The 20942-nt window shown below is 44.8% G+C and overlaps 1 protein-coding gene across 1 annotated transcript; it reads right to left on the bottom strand.

Annotated features, from left to right (window-relative positions):
• Window positions 1-6741: 6741 nt before the first annotated feature.
• LOC125554210 (alkane hydroxylase MAH1-like) lies at window positions 6742-8550 on the bottom strand. The gene has a single exon (XM_048717795.1). It carries the CDS (start codon window positions 8524-8526, stop codon window positions 6997-6999), a length of 1530 nt encoding a protein of 509 aa, XP_048573752.1. The 5' UTR covers window positions 8527-8550; the 3' UTR covers window positions 6742-6996.
• Between the last annotated feature and the right edge of the window lie 12392 nt (window positions 8551-20942).

Below are 20942 nucleotides of genomic sequence, written 5' to 3'. Positions count from 1 at the left end.
GACGTAGGGTCCAAGTCTCCTGAGTTGTATTCGGTGAGAAAATCACGTTCCCATAGGTTTCATTCCGTTTGGACTCCGTTTGATATTCCTTTTCTTCGAAACCCTAAAACAGGCAAAAAACAGCAATTCTGGGCTGGGCCTCCGGTTAATAGGCTAGTCCCAAAAATAATATAAAAGTGGATAATAAAGCCCAATAATGTCCAAAACAGTAGATAATATAGCATGGAGCAATCAAAAATTATAGATACGTTGGATACGTATCAAAGATCCTAGCAACTAAGCTTGGGGATGCCTCGGAAGGCATCCCCTCTTTCGTCTTCAACATTATCGGTAACCTCACTTGGAGCTATATTTTCATTCATCACATGATATGTGTTTTGCTTGGAGCGTAATTTTATTTTGTTTTTATTTGCTTTTTGTTATTTAGAATAATGTTTTGTACCTTTTATTTCAATAAAAACGTCAAGTATAGCCTTTGTCATGCTTATTTTACAAGTATATGAGTCGCTGTTTGAAAATAGAAAGTTTATCGCTGTTGCAAAAATTCCCTAGAAATGTCACAATGTGATAAAATGTTGAAACTTTTTGCACAATAAGCTTTTATAAATTTTCTACAGTGTGGTAATTTTGCATAATTTTTGGAGTTAAAGAAGTATGGATACTCTTGCATTCTTTACAGATGTATTGTTTTGGCAGATTGCTGTTATGTTTGCATATGTTTGCTTGTTTAATGATTCAATTTGAGGATAGGACTATTAAATATGTATAGGAATTTAGTATGCAATGTTAAATAATATTTTTAGTGATTTGCTACAGTAGAGAATGATAAGGTTTTTGCATTGATTTATACTAGCTTATCTCACGAGTTCTTGTTGAGTTTTGTGTGGATGAACTTTTTAAGATTTAGGGAAACCGTGATATAAAAGGAACTAAGGAGGCACAAAAACTCAAGCTTGGGTATGCCCAAGGCATCCCAAGATAATATTTCAAGAAGTCTTAAGTATCTAAGCTTGGGATGCCCCGGTAGGCATCCCACATTTCTTCATCAACAATTATCGGTTAGTATCGGTTGAGCCTAAGTTTTTGCTTCTTCACATGAGTTGTGCTATTCTTGGAATGTAATTTTATTTTGTTTTGCTTCCTGTTTAAATAAAATACTTAGATCTGAAACTTTTCAATAAGAGAGAGTCCTCAATTAGCAACCCATTTACTTAACTACTCGCATGATCTTCACTTATATCTTTTCTGAGTAGTTTGTCATTTACTCTCGTGCTTCACTTATATCCTATGAGTAAATTTTTCAATAAATTGAATGTAATGAAGTTGAAATTATATGTTCATATCATGCCTAGTGGTAGCTTCACATTGAGTTTAGAAAGTGAAATCTTTTGAAGCTTGACAATCACAATATTGGTCATATAGGCAATTCATGAATGATTACTATAAGGAAGAGAAATTTCACATGCAAATATATTATCTTGGACATCTTCTATTATTGTGAATACCCATTAATTATTTTCAAACTTGAGCAAATTTGTTGAAGTTGGGCAAGGAAGACAACGTAATGAGTTATGGTTGTGTATATTTGCATAGAAGTTATATTGTCATGGATGCTCCAACATGTGGTGTTTGCCTAGGATCTTTTGCTAGCCAAAAATCTGTACTAAGTAGAGATACTACTTGTGCATACAAAAACCCTCAAACCCAGTTTCTTGCCCTGAGTGTCCACCATACTTACCTATGGATTGAATAAGATCCTTCAAGTAAGTAGTCATCGGTGCATAAAGCAATAAAAATTGCTCCTAAATATGTTTGATATTTTATTGTAAGGGAAAATTGAGCATTGTACGAACTTGTGATGGCAAAGTAATAAAAGCGATGGACTACATAATAAAGGCTGCTATCATAAGGGGCGATATAACGTGACATTCATTTGCATTAAGAGCTTGAGCATCCAAATAAAAAGTGCATGACAACCTCTGTTCCCTCTGTGAAGGGCCTATCTTTTACTTTTCAGTATTTACTTTTACACCAAGAGTCAATAGTATGCATTCTCGTTCAACCTCAATTATTCTCTAGTTGGTAAGCATCATGTGGTGGGGAAAGATCTAGGCACATATGACCAGTCAAATATATTTGATCATGATTTATTATTGTTGACAATTATCTCTATGATAAATGAGTTGGGAGGCGAAACTTTAAGCCCCTATCTTTCTCTCTGTTCGATGGATGCAATTTGTTCTAAGAATATGCTTTGAGTAGTAGCAATCAGGGAAGACTATATGATGATTGAGTGTGTGGAGCTCTTACTTAGACTTTGTTGAATAAGTTGAATTGAAATTGTTTGGTGACTAAGAATATAGGTTGTTGAGTTTCAAGAGAATTCATTGTTTGAACCTTAACATGTGAATTGGTTGCTACTTTAACATGAGAAGTTTTATGAGAAAGAATTGTTGTTATGATGCTAGGAAAAATGATTGAAATTATCATTGATCAAACGTGTGCACTTTGCTAGCATTCACACTTCATAAATTATTTATTTTATCATTTACCTACTAGAGGACGAGTAGGAATTAAGCTTGGGGATGCTGATACGTCTCCAACATATCTATAATTTATGAAGTATCCATGCCATGTTTATAATAATTTTATATGGTTTTGGTATGATTTGTATGGAACTAACCCGGACTGATGCTGTTTTCAGCAGAACTACCGTAGTGTTGTTTTTTGTGCAGAAATGAAAGTTCTCCAAATCATCTGAAACTTTATGGAAGGACCAGAAGGTGAAGGAGTAGGGCACAAGACACCAGGGCATGCCTGATGGGCCCGGCTTGCCCCGGTGGGCTGTGCTCACCTCGAGGCCCATCTTCACGTGAAACCGACGCCAAAAAATCCTATAAATAGAGAAACCATCAGAAGTAACCCTACATCAGAAGTTCCGCCGCCGCAAGCCTCTGTAGCCATGAAAAACCAATCTAGACCCCGTTCCGGCATCCAGTCGGAGGGGAAAATCATCACCGGTGGCCATCTTCATCATCCCGGTGGCCACCATGATGAGGAGGGAGTAGTCCACCCTCAGAGCTGAGGGTTTGTACCAGTAGCTATATGTTTAATCTCTCTCTCTCTCTCTCTCTCGTGTTCTTGAGATGTCACGATCTTGATGTATCGCGGGCTTTGTTAATATAGTCAGATCATATGGTGTTTTCCCCTCTCTATCTTGTTGTGATGAATTGAGTTTTCCTTTTGAGATTTTGTTCTTATTGGATTGAATACTTTTATGGATTTAAGAGCACTTGATATATGTCTTGCATATGAATACCCGTGGTAACAATGGGGTATTATATCGATTCACTTGAGATATGTTTTGGCACTCAACTCGCGGATTCCCGAGGTGACATTGGGGTAATCTATGCATAGGGGTTGATGCACGTTCTCGTCTTTGTTTCTCCGGTAGAAATCTTGGGGCACTTTTTGAGGTTCTTTGTGATGGATTGAGTATTATGAATCTGAATTTGCTTTGGTGTTATTTTAGTACGAATTCTTGATAGATCGATCGGAAAGAATAACTTGGTGTTATTTCAGTACGAACTCTTGATAGATCGATCGAAAAGAATAACTTGGTGTTATTTTAGCATGAACTCTTGGATAGATCGATCGGAAAGAATAGCTACAAACAATTTCTTCTTATGTTCTCCGCTAGATAAGAACTTTGGAGTGATTCTTCATCGCACATTGAGGGATGGTTATATGATCCAATTATATTAGCATTGTTGAGAGCTTGCACTAGCGAAAGTACGAAGCCTAGACCTCATTTTCAAGCATTGCAATACCATTTGTGCTCAGTTTTGTTACTTGCTACCTTGCTATTTTTTTATTGTTCCTATTACAAAAATCAATATCTACTATCATTACTACACTTTTATCACCATCTCTTCGCCGAACTAGTGCACCTATACAATTTACCATTTGTATTTGGTGTGTTGGGGACACAGGAGAATTTTTTATTATTAGGTTGCAGGATTTTTGAGAGAGACCATCTTCATCCTACGCCTCCCACAGATTGATAAACCTTAGGTCATCCACTTGAGGGAAATTTGCTACTATCCTACAAAACTCTGCGCTTCGAGGCCCAACACGAGTCTACAAGAACAAGTTGTGTAGTAGACATTAGCGGCGCTCGAAGTACATCGTCCATAGCATGTGGTTGTCGACGGCGTACCTCGGCTCGTTCTGCGGCGCCTCCGATAGTGGCGAACAGATGTGGGCGATCTCGGCCCGCCGTTTAGCCACGGTGGGCACCGGGGGTACCGGGACGCCACCGGCGCTCAACTTCCACGAGCCCGACACCCGTATGTCTGGGGCGCCGGATAGTTGGCCTCGTAGAGGAGGCGCGCCTTGTCCTCATGGAGATCGCGTCGGCCGAAGCCGTTCGTCGCCGCGGCGTCGCCGGGGTACCGTTCTACCATTCCTCGTCGGCGTGGGAAGAGGGGGGAGAGTTGCTTCTGTGGTGGGACGAGGCGAGAGAGAAGGCGAGTTGTGGCGGCTGTGGCGTTCACTGGCGGGGAAGTCGACTTTTATAGCCGAAGCAGGGCGGTGAACCTGCATGCCGGGTGATGCATGGCGGGAGCGGGCGGGACGCGCGTCGCGACGCCTTCACTGCGCCGCTCGTGAGGCATCAATGGAGGCTGACCGGCGTGACAGCTTGGTATTGATTCCCGCGGGAACTGAGGCGATGAGGATGACGAAGCGGCGTGTCGCTGACTCGATGTGCCCAATCCCATTCATGCCAAAAATCAGTTCCTCGGCACCCCAAGCGCCCGCCAACGCGTTGTGTTCGGCCTGAATCTGCCGGCGCCAGTTTCGGCCCAAATCGGTGAAAAAGGGCTCCTGGGGCATGACTAGGCCAATTTTTGAGCGCCGACGCTAAAAAATGGCCTGGGGGGAGAGGGTGGGGGCTGTTGGGGCACGGCTGGAGATGCTCTAAGGGCATGTATAGCGATGTCCACTCAGCCGTCTGTAACACCTGGCACATTTGATATTTTTCTACATGGAAGGGAGAGAGGGAGGAAAGAGCAAGAGGCTGTCAATTCGGCAGACCGTCGATATGCCAGAAATATCAGTAGTTGCTGATAGCCTATTCCTATTGTACGCTCAATCGTTTGTAGGAGTTGTTCCCTCTGCCTAATTATCGTATTTATTTTATCATCAACTAGGACATATGCCCGTGCGTTGTAACGGAAAAAATAAATTGACGCGCATGTGCTAGCACGACAACCCGTGCTTGGCTAGACCAAAATGCGTACTAGCAACACGGCATCCGAACAATGACATGGAGTTGCCAAGGTTTAGACAAAAAAAATACATTCTCCGAACAATTTAGGCCTCTAGTTAATAATCGGTGCACGGCATCACACACAAAATCCTTGCTACTCTTTGTAGCCCTAAAATTCTTCCTTCCTTTAACTTTAAAAATACTCATAGTGTCATGCAACGTTTCCTTCCTTGAATGTTCCGACCCACACACACAATCCTTCCTAGTAAGTTCATTCTTTTAGCCCACACGTCCCTCTTTGCAGGGTGCACCACGTCCTAAATCCATTGTTTCTTTTATCATGAGTTTAATCGCCCTCTCATCCGTTGTCATCTTCCCTTTTTCTAGGTGTCTTGTTGATATTACAGCCAACTCCCTAACCTATATAAATGGGTGGGAATCGTCTTAAAGGAGCAAGGTAGGATTATTTCACATGAAATATTGATGTTTTGCAGCCTATTGGACTGGAGATTATGTTTTTCTCATGTGGCTCGCGGCCCAGAAAAGCCTAGCAACAATTGTTAGATGCTCAAATAGGCCCAGCAATTGATTAAAAAAAGGCATGCAAGCAGCCTTTAGTACTGTTTAGAGAGGCAGGTAAGTCTGAAAGGAGAGGTCATTGTCTCGATAAGAAAAAAAATTAGAAATATGGGCTGTCTGCTTAGTTTCCTTAACACTTACGCTTAATTTCCTTTGCACGTACATCACGTCACGGTTTCTTTTCGTTTGCACATGTATATTCGTCAAACAGAAAATGGACCTTACCAAAAACAAATTATTGTACATGAAAATACTTAGAACGGGACGAAACAAAGTGGAATCAAACCAAGAATACCTATTCCCTTTAATAATAGGTATAGATATTTCCTATTTTTGGGGTACTATGGATAGCCAAAGAGACGACCTATTGTACAAGTTGGTATTATGAAAGTGCCCTTCTTAGCTCGAGCTCATATGAGCTCGGGTGAATAGTAAAATTAAAAAAAAAATCAAAACATTCTAATTTCTTTTTGGTCTTAAACCTTGACAAATATTTTTAGTGCTTGCAAAGTTCAATCACAGAAGTTCCAGGACTTCCCCGAATGTCATTCTATGATGAAATTTTGCAAGCATTGATTTTTTTTTGTCAAAGTTACCACAAAAATTTCAAAGTTTTTAGAATTTATTTTTCATTTTTCAGATTTTACTGTTTACCACGGGAGCTCAGTTAATCCACGTCTCTGTTTTTATGGTTATCTATAATTTTTAAACATCAGTACAGACACAAGCGCTTTGATGTGAAGGACTGCTATAGACTACGGGTATTTAAAGATATGTACATGCCCCACATGTCATGCAACCAAAGTTAGTGACGTAATAGTCCTTTCCACATGTACAACCATGTGTTCTTCACTAAAGTAGCACATTCCCGAGAAAGGAAGACAATGTCAGAAGTTCAGAATATATGATTTCCTGTAATTTTATTTTATTATGCTACATGTTATTCATAATCCATTTGGGGTCTGGATATGCTACATGTTATTCAGACAACTATCCAATTCCTTTCTAGGTTTCCAAACTACCCCTTATTTAGTATTAGTAGTCGTATTTAGTAGGTTTCCCATTTACGTGGACCATCTCATCAACATAAATACGTACGTACGCTTGTACTAGTAGCTACTAGTAGTAGCTGAGCTTGCATCCTCTTATCTCTTGTGGACCCTCACCTCGAGCCCGTCCTTCATGTGGAGTATGGGGGACAGCTTGGGCTTGGGCCTCGCCGCGGCGCCGGCAGCGACCTCCAACTGAAACCGCGGCACGACGGCGGCGACAACGGCCTTCATCTGCGCGTAGGCCAGGTCCTTGCCAAGGCACGTCCGGGGCCGCATATTGAACGCCACGAACTTGTGCGACGGCTCGTGCCGGAACCGCCCCTCCGCTGTCAGCCACCGCTCCGGCCGGAACTCCAGGCAGTCCTTGCCCCACACCGCCTCCATGCGTCCCATCGAGTAGAAGGGTATGATCACCACCGACGACGGCCCCACGGTCGCGCCGCTTGGGAGCGTGTCCGGCCCCGCGACCGACTTGTACTGGAACGGCAGGGGCGGGTACAGCCGGAGCGACTCCGAGAGCGCCGCGTGCAGGTAGACCAGGCGCGTCAGCTCGGCGGTCGTGCGGTGGTGGCCGGCCCCGGAGGCCGGAGGGTTCTCTAGCAGCTCGGCGAGGATCTTGGCCTCGACGTCGGGGTGGTTGGAGAGCAGCCAGAAAAACCATGAAAGGGCGGAGCTCGTCGTGTCGCGGCCGGCGAACACGAGGTTAAGCGTCGTGTCGCGCAAGAACCGGTCGAACTCGGCACCGACCTTGCCTACCTCGGCCTGACACGCCATGTACGACGTGAGCAGGTCGGTGCCGGCCTCGCAGGTGGAGTTGGCCGCGCGTTGTCGCCGGAGAGAGACCAACTCCGCGATAGACGCGTCGAGCACCCGCCGAGCCTTGGACATCTTCTGGCGGTGGCCGATATTTAGGTAGCTCTGCAGCTTTACCCACGGCACGGGCGTTACGTACCGGTAGACCAGCACCTCCTCGGTGTCGTCAATGGCCGCAGCGAAGGGGACGTGCGGGAAATCGGCGGCGAGGCAGCCGGGGTCGATGCCGAACACGAACATCGCCGTGAGGTCAAAGGTCAGGCGCATGAACACGTCCTGCAGGTCGACCGTTGTGCCCGACGTGGCGAGGCCGTCGAGGAGCGGCACGAGCCCCTCGTCGAGCTTGCCCGCGGTATTGGCGGCGACGGCAGCGCGGAACCCCGCGTCCGACAGCAACGCGTGCGCCTTGCGCCGCTGGAACGACCACGACTCGCCGTCGGCGTTGAAGATGCCGTCCCCGAGCACGCTGAACACCGTGTTATACCTTGCGCCTTTGGGGTAGTTATCGAAGTTGGCAGAGAGAACGTGCGCCACGTTCGCCGGGTCGGCCGTGACGAGGACGTCCACCGGCAAGCCCCACCGCCTCCTCATGACGTACGACATCCCGGCAGCGTGCAGGAGCTCCGTTAACCAATCGTGCATGCGCCCGGTGTTTACGCACAGCGCCGGCAATACGCCGATCACCGGCCAGCTCGTCGGCAACCCGTCCCACCGCCGGAACCTGAAGAACAAGAATAAGAAGCAAGCAAGAGATGCCATGATCTCCATGTTCCCGCCAAGGAAGCCTCGAACCCATGACACAGCATCCATTTCTTCTTTCCCTAACCGGTGAAGTGTCTCTGTGAGGGGTTTTGATATAAACGAGCTAGCCAGGCCTATTTATAGGCTCCGCGTGAGGGGTTTGGGTTGGGTGCACCCACTTATGGTGCTACCGGTGCACTAACGAATGCCGTACAACATTTTTCAAAATCTGAAAATAATTCTACCACATTGACACACCATCAATGTATGTGGTCACAAAATTTCGTATCAAAATTTGAAACATTTCCTGAGATACAAAAATGATAAAATTGACATCAATGTGATAATGGGCGAAATCTACAGCCCAACTTATGTTACGTACTATTCAGTGCTAAATTTGTCATTTTTGTTTTAGGAGCTATGTTTCGAATTTCGACTTGAAATTTTGTGACAATCTACATTCATGTTGTGTGAATGTTCTAAATTTCTTTCAATTTTGTTTGAACATTTAAAATGTGCAACGTGAGTTCGGTGCACCAGATATTTCCCCTTAGCTCAAAACCAGTGTGCTCTCTGTCCGCAATTCGACGGTTTTTAAAATTTCAACTCCTGAACCGAAGTACAACAATATCATGAACCTAACATTGATTTTCAGTTTTAAGCAATTAATGATTCCCTAAAAATTGACATGAACAAATTTAACTACTTCGATTTTCCAAGATTAAGCACTACATCTTCATGTAATGCGATGACCCTTCATAAGACGAACTAAAACAACATATTCATAAAGAAAGTGGAATAACACACACACACACACACACACACACACACACACACACACACACACACACACACACAAATTAACACACTAGACTAGGTTACACACTTGCACTGATTTTGAGCATTAACACAAATTCATGGATTGTATAAAACAAACCTCCTATTAAAAAATTCAATGCTTATCACGACCTTAACATTGTTTGAATATGATTATGTTGAATCTTGGAAGTAAGCAATAAGATGATCACAAATTGACCCCTTAAACAATATGCAATTATAATCGTAGAATCACGAGGGATGCACACGGTTAGAACTTATTGAGCTTGTTTGCAAAATAACTACAATATTAAATGCATACCATGTACACAAGAATACAATTTCCTAACTTCCTCGACAAATTTTCATATAAACTGGAATGAAACATAAAAGAATCTTCTCCAAGAATTTGAGTGTAATTTGTTGTAGGTTGATGGTTAGACACACATCGACAAGCCCGACATTGATTCCATATATAAAAGAATATCTCAACCAACAAGTTAGTCTTATGAATGTAATTTGTTGTAGGTTGATGGTTACACACACATCGACAAGCCCGGCATTGATTCCATATATAAAAGAATATCTCAACCAACAAGTTAGTCTTATGAATGTAATTTGTTGTAGGTTGATGGTTAGTACACAATACGCTCTCACATGAAGAGCAAATGATCGAAAGGGACACCCTTCCATAAAATAACATCAACAATATGCAAAATATAGTGACGGTAATAGGACACATGTTTCACAAGGTTTTTCTCAAAAAGCACAACATCATGCCGATAGGAGATACACATACATGTGCACGGTTTCCACTCTCGAAATAGGCTTTCGCCCCGCTTTATATATAAAACATCAACCACACAAAGTACACGGCCGAACGATACAAGATAGTGAGGTAACCCTCTTACGAAGCCGATCCCAGGATAATCGGAAAATGCATACCACAAGAGACTACGACACCGAAAGGCAATACAGGAAGACCTGGAAACACCGCCACACTACACTGTAGTACACCTAAGCTACTCAGGATTCCACCATCACACATGAACATCAAAATCGAAGGGATTTTTCCATTTGTTTCCCTGGTTGGTATCCACTACTCAGGATTCGCCCCTAATTTATGGTCCTACTCAGTTTTATCTCTGTTCCATCTGATGCAACTATGGTAATACCCTCCATGTTTTTTTCTTCCAGCCAAAGCCCTTTGACCATCTGGAAGACAAAATATGATGCTTTCGCCCTCTCTGTATATGTCACTTAAGTGGGGAAACCACCCATGAAAAAAAAGGAAAAAACTATCTCTCACCCCCTCTCTATCATTTACACATGGGACCCAACCAAAAAAAAACTTTTTTCTCTCCTCCCTCTTTATATCTCTCTCGCCTTTGATGAATCCATGCCACGACCCCGCAAGGGGCTCCCAGCTCGAACCTGCCCCACTGCGCTAGCTCCTCATACACTGTTGTGACCCCTGGGATCCATTGCACCGAAGTGACCAGCGTCGTCGCCCGCGCAAAAAATACAGCGCGCAAAAAATGCAGCGCGCACATAATATTTTTTTTAATTTTTGAACGCATAGATAAAATAAAAACTAGATAGATTGCATAAATAAAAAATGATACAAAGGTATTTTACATCGGTGTAACTAGATAGATAGTTCGAAAGCATAGATAAACTACGGCGCAACTAGATAGAAACTACTCTAAGTCGCTATCATCATCACCATTATCATCCTCGGCGGTGTCGTCCGAGGTGTCTAGCCAGATGTCCAGCCACCGATCATCGTTCGGCGCGAAGACCGACTGCCCACCTGCTGCAACGATGTCGGACTGCGCATTCGCCAACGCCTTCCGCTGACGCCTTTCCAACCGCGTCTCGCGGCGCCTTCGCGTGTCGCCCAGTAGGCCTGCTCGTAGGTGACGTCCTCCGGGTGGCGCTGGCGCCACTCCGCCATGACCCGCTCGTCCTCCTGGGCGACGAGGAGGCGGCGTTGCCGCTCGGCGTGCTCCGCACGGTCTTCCGCCGTGTTCAGACGAGGCAGAGGGGCGAGGTTGAGCGCTTGCTGGAGCGTGTACACATCTTGAAAGTTCATCTGGCCGCGCGGCCGGCCTAGGCGCCACGCGGCCGCGTCGTACGCGCGGGCGGCCTCGCGCGCCGTCCTGTACGTGCCGAGGCCGAGCCGGAGTTCGCCGGAGCGTATCTCCGCGGTGTAGCAGCCGTTGGGGCGCAGGCGGACGCCGCGGTAGCCGGACGCTCCTCGGCGGCGCGGCGGCATGGCGGCGCGGCGGTGGCGGGGCGCTGGAGCGGCGCGTGGCAGAGAGGGAGAGGAAGAGGGGAAGAGGAAGTGTGGAGAAGCGCGTGGCGAAGCGGCGCGCCAAATCTTGCGCGCGAGCTGGCGGCTTTTCGCGCGCGCACAAACGTTTCCGGCGCGCGCTTGTTTCCCGCGACCGCTGGAGCGCGGCAAACCGCCCCGCGCGCGCTAAAAGCTGGGTTTACCGCGCGCGCGCGTCGTTTGGGGCGTCTGTTGGAGATGCTCCGGCGCGCGCTTGTTTCCCGCGGCCGCTGGAGCGCGGCAAACCGCCCCCGCGCGCTAAAAGCTAGGTTTACCGCACGCGCGCGCGTCTTTTGGGGCGTATGTTGGAGATGCTCTAGCAAGCGCCGGAACAGTTTGCGCGCGCGCGAAAAGGCGCCAGCTCGCGCACAAGATTTGGCTCGCCGCTTCGCCATGCACTTCTCCACACTTCCTCTTCCCCTCTTCCTCTCCCTCTCTGCCACGCGCCGCTCCAGCGCCCCGCCACCGCCGCGCCGCCGAGGAGCGTCTGACTACCGCGGCGTCCGCCTGCGCCCCAACGGCTGCTACACCGCGGAGATATGCTCCGGCGAACTCCGGCTCGGCCTCAGCACGTACAGGACGGCGCGCGAGGCCGCCCGCGCGTACGACGCGGCGGCGTGGCGCCTAGGCCGGCCGCGCGGCCAGATGAACTTTAAAGATGTGTACACGCTCCAGCAAGCGCTCAACCTCGCCCCTCTGCCTCGTCTGAACACGGAGGAAGACCGTGCGGAGCACGCCGAGCGGCAACGCCGCCTCCTCGTCGCCCAGGAGGACGAGCGGGTCATGGCGGAGTGGCGCCAGCGCCACCCGGAGGACGTCGCCTACGAGCAGGCCTACTGCGCAAGGCGCCGCGAGACGCGGTTGGAAAGGCGTCAGCGGAAGGCGTTGGCGAATGCGCAGTCCGACATCGTTGCAGCAGGTGGGCAGTCGTTCTTCCCGCCGAACGATGATTGGTGGCTGGACATCTGGCTAGACACCTCGGACGACACCGCCGAGGATGATAATGGTGATGATGATGGCGACTTAGAGTAGTTTCTATCTAGTTGCGCCGTAGTTTATCTATGCTTTCGAACTATCTATCTAGTTGCACCGATGTAAAATACCTTTGTATTGTTTTTTATTTATGCAATCTATCTAGTTTTTACTTTATCTATGCGTTCGAAAATTAAAAAAAAATGTTGTGTGCGCTGCTGGAGCGGCGCGCGCGCGCTGCATTTTAGCACGGCTGCTGTTGCGGGCGCAGCGTGCCGCACCAAACCAGGTGATAGGCGCGCTAAAGCTGTTTTTTGCGCGCGCCGCGTTGGACGCCTGTTGAAGATGCTCTAAGTGTCATGATCCCGCCTACCTGAGATCTATGGTGATGGAGGTGCCCTATCCATCCACATGTCGATTATTCCCATCAATTAGCGACTCCTGCCATCAGAGGTCCCCCCCCCCCCCCGCGCGCCACCTCCCTGCCGCCACCACCGAGTTACCAATTTGGGATGCCTTAGAATTGCTCTAGTGTCAAGTACCAGGCTTAGTGCCACTTTGATATTGCCATGTGGATCAACCAGAGGAAGCCCTGGAATAGTGCTAGCGTTGGCTTATTTGATACGACATTAGTAGGGGCATAGTGGCGGCGTTCGAAAGCAGGGTAGCGTCAGAAGTATAGGGGATCAACAATTTGTACCAGACGTAATATAGTGTCGTCGTGGAATAGTATGGAACGCCAGTACTATTATATTTAGTTGTGGTGTGCTGTTAGTTCTGACGCCAATATTGTTATTTTGTCAATGCGAACATTCTTATTTTTTTGGTATATTCTTTTTTGGTATATTATAGTTTACTTTTATTAAATTTCTATTATTTTAAATAGAAATAATGACATTTTTTAAATATGTACTTTGAGACTTTAAATTACTTTTTAGTTTTAGACTTGAAATATATAGTTTCAAGCCTTCAATTATGTTTGACACTTCAAAAAAATTTCCTTTTTGGTTTTTTATGTACCGGTGATCTTTTTTTATAGTATACTCCCTCCGTTCCTAAATATTTATCTTTTTGGATATTTCAAATGGACTACCATATATGGATGTATATAGACATATTTTAGAGTGTAGATTCACTCATTTTGCTCCGTATGTAGTCAGTTGTTGAAATCTCTAGAAACACAAATATTTAGAAACGGAGGGAGTATTATAGTTTACTTTTATTAATTTTCTATTATTTTAAAATGGAAATAATGACATTTTCTAAAATATGTACTTTGAGACTTTAAATTTACTTTTTTTCCTTTTTAGTTTAAGACTTGAAATATATAGTTTTGAGCCTTCAAATATGTGGGTTGACACTTCCAATTTTCTTTCTTTTTAGTTTTTTATGTTTTGATATTTTTATAGTATATTATTGTTTAATTTATTAAATTTTATTATTTTTAAATGGAAATAATGCCATTTCTTAGGTGGTGACCTTTTTTTCTTATTGGGCTAGTCCAAATAGGATTAGGATGCCGTGGGGGTCAAACCCAACGGGGGCAATGGCCCCCTCGACCCACTCCCTCTCTTTGCCCTGTGCTGCTCTGTTTTGTTCCCCTTTCTCCTCCTCTATCTCACCGCTCGTCGCCGCCGCTTTGATTCTGGCGATTGCCGTCGTTCTCCGGTCCTGAGGTACACATCTAAGCCTCCCACTCTCATCTGTCCATTTGGATTTTTTAATTAGAGGTGTGTTTCACATTCCCTATGCTAGGGTTTCGGTGATGGCGGCAGGCGATGGCGACGGCAGTAGGCGACCCTCAGCTCCAACCCAGGGGAGAATATCATCCCTCCCTCTTTTGCTGTAGGTCACTGCCACTATCAATTTTTTTATTTGCATCACTGGGGTTCATCACTGCTAGGCAATGACAATTTGTTGTAGTTTTCTAGAATTAAGGTACATATATTTTTCAATCTTCGATTTAATTCAAATAGTTGAGTGTCCAATGTGGCAATATGTGGCAAATATAGTGTCTAAAAGAAAATTTCCAATCGAAAGTAATGCTCCAAGTTAGGTGTTGCAAAATAGTTGAGTGTCCAAAGAAAACTTCCACTCAAAAGTAATGCTCCAAGTTAGGTGTGGCAAAATAGTGTGACAAATATAGTCACAATCCAAACAAGGCCTTAGGGGTTGTTTGGTTCCAAGCCACAACTTGCCACACTTTGTCACGACTCAACTTAGGCAATTTTGACCAAGTTGGGTGTGTTTTTGGTTCTTGCCCACATGTTATAGATACAAACCGGCATATGTATACTACACTTCATCCATATAATTGTGTGAAGATATCGATAGTGCTATATTGTTGTTGTCCAAAGCTAGTTATGCACATGCTATGATATATAGTTGTTGTTTTACCCTAGATGAAATCTGGCAAGTCTGAAACTGGTAGAATTAAAACTTGCCATGTAGCATACTCCATCCACATGCTATGATATATTATTGTTGTTTTACCCTTGATGAATATAACAGTTTGCTAATGTAGCATACTCCATGATTGTAACATCTCAATTTACAATTTGGATGTTAATCATTAGGTCATCATATGCATCCATGATTCTTGCATTTTGAATTGGTTTTATTTGGACATTTTGATCCTAGATACCTTAAGCAACCCAAGGACCGTATGAGAGAGTTGGAGGTTTTCATAAAATTCCATTTTTTGAATTTCCAAAATTGGTAAACAGGATCAAAGTGATTTTTATTGAAATTATTTTTCTAATTATTTCATAATAAAGAGAATAATGAGAGAAGATAATATGACTTCTTCAAAACAGAGGAAATAATGGAAATTTAATTTTAAATAAAAATATTTATTTATTTGAGATTTTATTCAGTTAAATTAGGAATTACATTTTTGAAAATTGCATTTTAGCCCAGAAAAATTTCACGTGGTCCTAAATATTAGTAGAGGTCCGTGAAAATTATTCTGGGGATTTGAGGATTTTTATTTTTTCATTTTGAATTTTTTTTCCGTTTCGGCGAAATTAATTTTTAAACAAAAAAACCTTCGACCAACTGGGCCGAAGCCCAGCCGGCCCGCAGCCGCCGCCGCCTTCCCACGCGAGGGAGTCCCGCTCGCCGCCGCCGACCGAGTCCGGGCCGGACTCCTCTCCGCCGCACTTGCCACCTCCCGAAGCCGCCTCGCCCGCCCTCTAAAATACCCAGCCGCCACCACCCCCTCTCTCCCCCACCCCACCCCCCCCCCCCCCCCCCCACCTGAGCCGCGCCGCTGCCACAGCCTGCCTTGTGCCACGCCGCCTCCTCTCGCCGCTTGACGCAGCCGTCGCCACCTCGCCCCGCTCGCCGTAGCAACGCCGCTGCCGCCAGTTTCTCTCACCCGAACCGGTAAAAACCGCAAAAGACCCGGCCGGTTTTTTTATTAGAGTTCGGTTTATTCTTTTAGATCGGTTTTATTTTTTTGGATTTGTTAGTTAACGAACGTTCACCCGATTAGTTCTTTTAACGAACGAATTCGTTCGTTAGTTTCGGTTAGCGAACGTTCATCCGATAGATTTTTCTTTTTAGTTTTAATTTCAGTCAGGGACCTATCTGTGAATAGTTTACTTACAGATTAGCCCCGATCTTTAAACCTTCACTACTTTTTGCTCGTTTATCCAAATCCAGTGAAACCAACGCCAAAATCTTCGTATTGTTCCCCTCTGTCCAGACAATCAACTTGAACATGATTTTGAAAATTTTAAATTTGGTTTCAAGAATATTTGAATTTGAACTTCTTCTGATCGTAGTTTGAGTTTCGTAACTCCGATTCGATTGATTCTTTTTGCAAATCGAAGCTCTTCACTTAAAATTTCAGTTTAGATCTTTTCTTTTGGATTTACCTTTGCATCTTATGCTTGGGTTCTTATGTATGCTATTGTTTGTTCACGATAGAGTTTCCGGAGTGCGAGACTTGCTACTATGAATCTCTAGGGATTTACGATCGTCAGCAAGGCAAGTAACACTTTGATCATATCCCTTTATTACCCTGTTCTTATGCATTAGTTTCAACCCTCAAAGATTGCATGAGTAGGACTTGATAACATGTGTGTATTGGGAAGTAGTTGATGAGGTAGGAACCTATTGCCTTACATTCAAACCTTGGGTGTTACTGCGTTATGATTACATTACTTTGCTATGCTCGTAGACGTGGATTGGTATGTGAGATTCATGAAAGATGTGGGAGTTATTTATATCTAAGGGAAATTTTAAGGTGGCTACTTTAATTCACATTTGGGTGGATTGGTTGTGGGCACCTTGGGAATCTAGTGTTGTTCCTATGGAATGCCACCCAGGCTCAAAGGGATCATAAGATTATTCATGCTAGAAACTTCCGTGTGCAGCCACAAGCCATTATGGGCTATGGCATAGTTGAGTAAGTTGTGGGAATCCTTTCCATGATGGGCTAGCAGATGTAGGGGAATTGTAGGTGTAGTGGCCTATCTATCGGTTAAGGTGACCTCTTCGGAAAGACTCTGTCTCGATCATCCATTTCTCAAACATCATGTAGTGCGAGAAATACAACGGAGGAGATCGAGTCTTGTGGGGAAAAATGTGCAAACCTCTGCAGAGTGTATAAACTAATCATGGTTAGCCGTGTCCCCATTTATGGACATCTTGAGTATCTGGTATTTGAATTATTATGTTGATCTCATCACTCTACTTAATGAATTTGTTGGGTTATTGACTGTTAATTTTGGGATTGAGTTGAGGGTACCTTCTCAATAATTTCATCAAACTTTGTAGTTAAATAAAATATATTCCTTTGTTGTAGGGGAAAATTAGCTTTATGCAAATGATGATAGGGAAAAACTAGCTTTATGCAAATGATAACCGTAGAGCCTCCACCAGCCAAATATGCATGTAGTGATAGATGTTATTTGTTCATTGCTCTATGATGTTATCTTGCCAGCATATTCCATGTGCTGACCTACACGGCTGCAACGTATCATGTTGCAGAATTTTCAGACGAAGAGTAAGGTGTGATAGGTGGATGAACTCATTTATCTTCGAAGCTTCCGCAGTTATCTTAGTTAGATGGCCTTTAGCCATATTGTTGTAATAAGTACTCTTTTTGAGACACTCGTGTAATAAGTGTGTGATTGAACTCTGCAATAAATCCTTGAGTACTGTGTGTGTTAGCAATACTGATCCAGGGATGACCCTAAAGCACAGAAACTACGGTCCATTGGGATCGGGTCGCTACAAGATGGTATCAGAGCACACGTTGACTGTAGGACGCGACTACTAGGAAAAGCCACATGATACTCTTCTCTACTCATTTCTAACTCTTCTCCATTTCTATTCTATAGATGGCGGACCCAAGGAACAAGTTCACTCAACCGGATGACGACACCCCTTTCAGACGACACTTGAAGGAAGTCACTAGGTACCTGAACATCGGCATACCAAGCTTCACCGGGACCTACACCACCACTTTACCAGAAGAGGAGCGCTGGACGATCGAAGTTCGTGTTCCAGGAAGGACGTTCGCGCCAGTTACGGAGCCCATTGAGTTTTCCTTTGATGCACCAACCTGGAGTTTAGGAAAGAGCATGGCCGCCCACATCGCCATTCGATGCATAGGCGAAGTGTACAACAAGGATCTTAAAGACACCATCTACCAGATATGTGGACGGAGAGATGAGCAATGGGAGATGATTCACACCAGGAAGGATAGATCCATTGCAGCCTACATACAAGAGTTGAACCAGCACATTCGACGCTACGAGAACCAGGTGTGCGCCAACATGATAGACACGAAGAAGGTGATGACCCGGAACATGGAGCTAGAAGAAGAACTCAAGTCTACACGCGATGGATATAAAGAGGAAATTACAGTACTACTAGAGAAGAATGAAGACCTAAAGAAGAAGCTAGGAATATTCATGGGGGATCCTGAACCAAGAGTGGACATTCGTTCTGAGGATTACATCATCATAGACGACACAGACTCTGACCCCAACGGCGATGATGATTATGAAGATGAAGCTGGAGCAGATATCATGGAGTCTTCCACCGATCACAATTTCTAGTCGACCACCATATTACCATTAGTATTCTCCCATGTATATAATAATAGTCCACGAGATTTTGTAACAGTGGCTTTGATCGATTGTATGCTTCTTGTTTGAATTGAGTGGTGTGAAATGAATGTGTTTGTCTCATGTGCATATGGGTAGTGATTTATCTTTAGACCTCACTCTATTCTGTTCTCACCCCTCTAAACCTATCAGATGCCTTCGAGACATGACCTCGCATTCGTGTTCCCACCGGAGCTCACTCAGTTGATCCAATAGCAGAATGCCTTGATGCAGTTGCTAGTCCAGAACCAAGGAAACAACAACAACAACAACAACAACAACAACAACCCACCGCAACCACCACCAGTTGACAACTTAGCCCATTTTCTAAGGTTGAATCCGTCGGTGTTCTCTAGTAGCACCAAGCCAATTGTTGCTGATGACTGGCTCCGCACAGATACTGAGAAGGTGCGCTTTGCCGCACATCAACTGGATGGACCCGTAGCCTCATGGTGGGAGAACTACACAGTCACTTTCCCCATGGCCAATGTCACTTGGGATCAGTTTCAGCAACCATTCCGCACTACCCATGTCTCAGCTGGAGTTATCAGCATGAAGAAGTGTGAGTTTCGCAACTTACGCCAAGGAAATCGTACTATGGGGCAGTACGTGGATGAGTTCAGCAAGTTAGCACGCTACACCCCAGATGATGTGGCCACAGATGCCGCGAAGCAGGATAAGTTTATGGAGGGGCTGAATGACGAGCTGAGTATGCAGTTAATGGTGGCAACATTTGCCAACTATCAAGAGCTGGTAGACAAGGCTCTTATGATTGAAGGCAAGCAGCAGCAGATAGAGAACCGCAAACGAAAGTATGGATAGGGGAAGTACAACTCTGGAGCTCAGCAGAAGCCACGTTTTACCCCAAATTCGGGAGGACATGCCCATCATAACCATGGAGGTCATACTCACAATGGAGGAAGTTCACATAATCATAGTGGCCCTAAGAATGGGAATGGGAATGGAGGAAACAACAGTCAGAGCCATTCCAACCCGGCAACACCCGCCAAGAAGGATTTGAGTCATGTTACCTTTTTCAAGTGCGGGAAGACTAGACACTACGCCAATGATTGTTCTGAGTTAAAGAATGGTAACGGAAATGGAAGCTTTGGAAAGAAGCCCAACCCTTTCACCAGAGGGCAGGTGAACCACGTCAACGTGGAGGAAGTTGAAGAGCGGCTCGATGCAGCTATTGGTAAGTTTTTGATTAAGTCATTTACTGCCCTTGTTCTTTTTGACACTGGTGCATCGCATTCATACATATCAAGGGGATTTGTGGATAAGTTTAAGTTGCCCACCGTAGCCCTTAAGACACCTATGTTAGTAAGCTCACCTGGAGCGGAGTATATGGCTATCAGAGGATGTTTTCAGTTGCCATTGACCATAGGTAGGCATGTTTTCCCCTCAGACCTAATAATTTTGGAGTCACAAGGATTGGATGTGACACTAGGCATAGATTGGCTATCGATGTATGGAGGAAACATCGGTTGTGCTAGTAAGTCGATACTTCTCACCACCCTAGAGGGTAAAAGGATCAAGTATGTGTCTAGGCATGCGCCAAGGAGGACTCAAGTGAATTCACTTTCGGGAGTTGTTCAGGAGGAAGTGCCAGTTGTGAAGGATTATCCTGATGTATTCCCGGAGGAACTACCAGGCATGCCACCAGATCGAGATATAGAATTTTTGATAGAGCTGTTACCAGGCACCGGACCAATATCGAAGAGACCGTATCGTATGCCCGCAAATGATCTGGAGGAAATTAAGAAGCAGATTAAGGAGTTATTGGAGAAATGTTATATTCGGCCAAGCTCATCACCGTGGGGAGCCCTAGTGCTCTTAGTTGAGAAAAAGGATGGATCTTTGAGGATGGTTGTGGATTATCGTGCACTAAATGAGGTGATGATCAAGAACAAATATGCACTACCGATGATCAATTATTTGTTTGACCAACTGCAGGGAGCTAAAGTATTCTCCAAGATCGATCTTCGATCAGGATACCACCAGCTGAAGATCCGAGAACAGGATATACCTAAGACAACTTTTACCACAAGGTACGGGCTATATGAGTACACCGTCATGTCTTTCGATTTGACTAATGCCCCTGCCTACTTTATGAGTATGGTGAATAAGGTGTTCATGGAGTTCTTGGATAAGTTTGCTGTGGTGTTCATTAATGATATACTGGTATACTCAAAGAATGAAGAAGAACACAAAGAACATTTGCGCTTAGTTCTCGAGAA

Source organism: Triticum urartu, chromosome 4 (genome assembly GCF_003073215.2).
Source record: "Triticum urartu cultivar G1812 chromosome 4, Tu2.1, whole genome shotgun sequence".
Taxonomy (NCBI): Eukaryota; Viridiplantae; Streptophyta; class Magnoliopsida; order Poales; family Poaceae; genus Triticum; species Triticum urartu.
The sequence above is the reverse complement of the archived record's forward strand: the minus strand, read 5'-3'. Positions and strand labels throughout refer to the sequence as shown.

Coding starts and splice junctions, on each gene's coding strand:
- LOC125554210 (XM_048717795.1), bottom strand. CDS start 8,526: ATGGATGCTGTGTCATGGGTTCGAGGCTTCCTTGGCGGGAACATGGAG.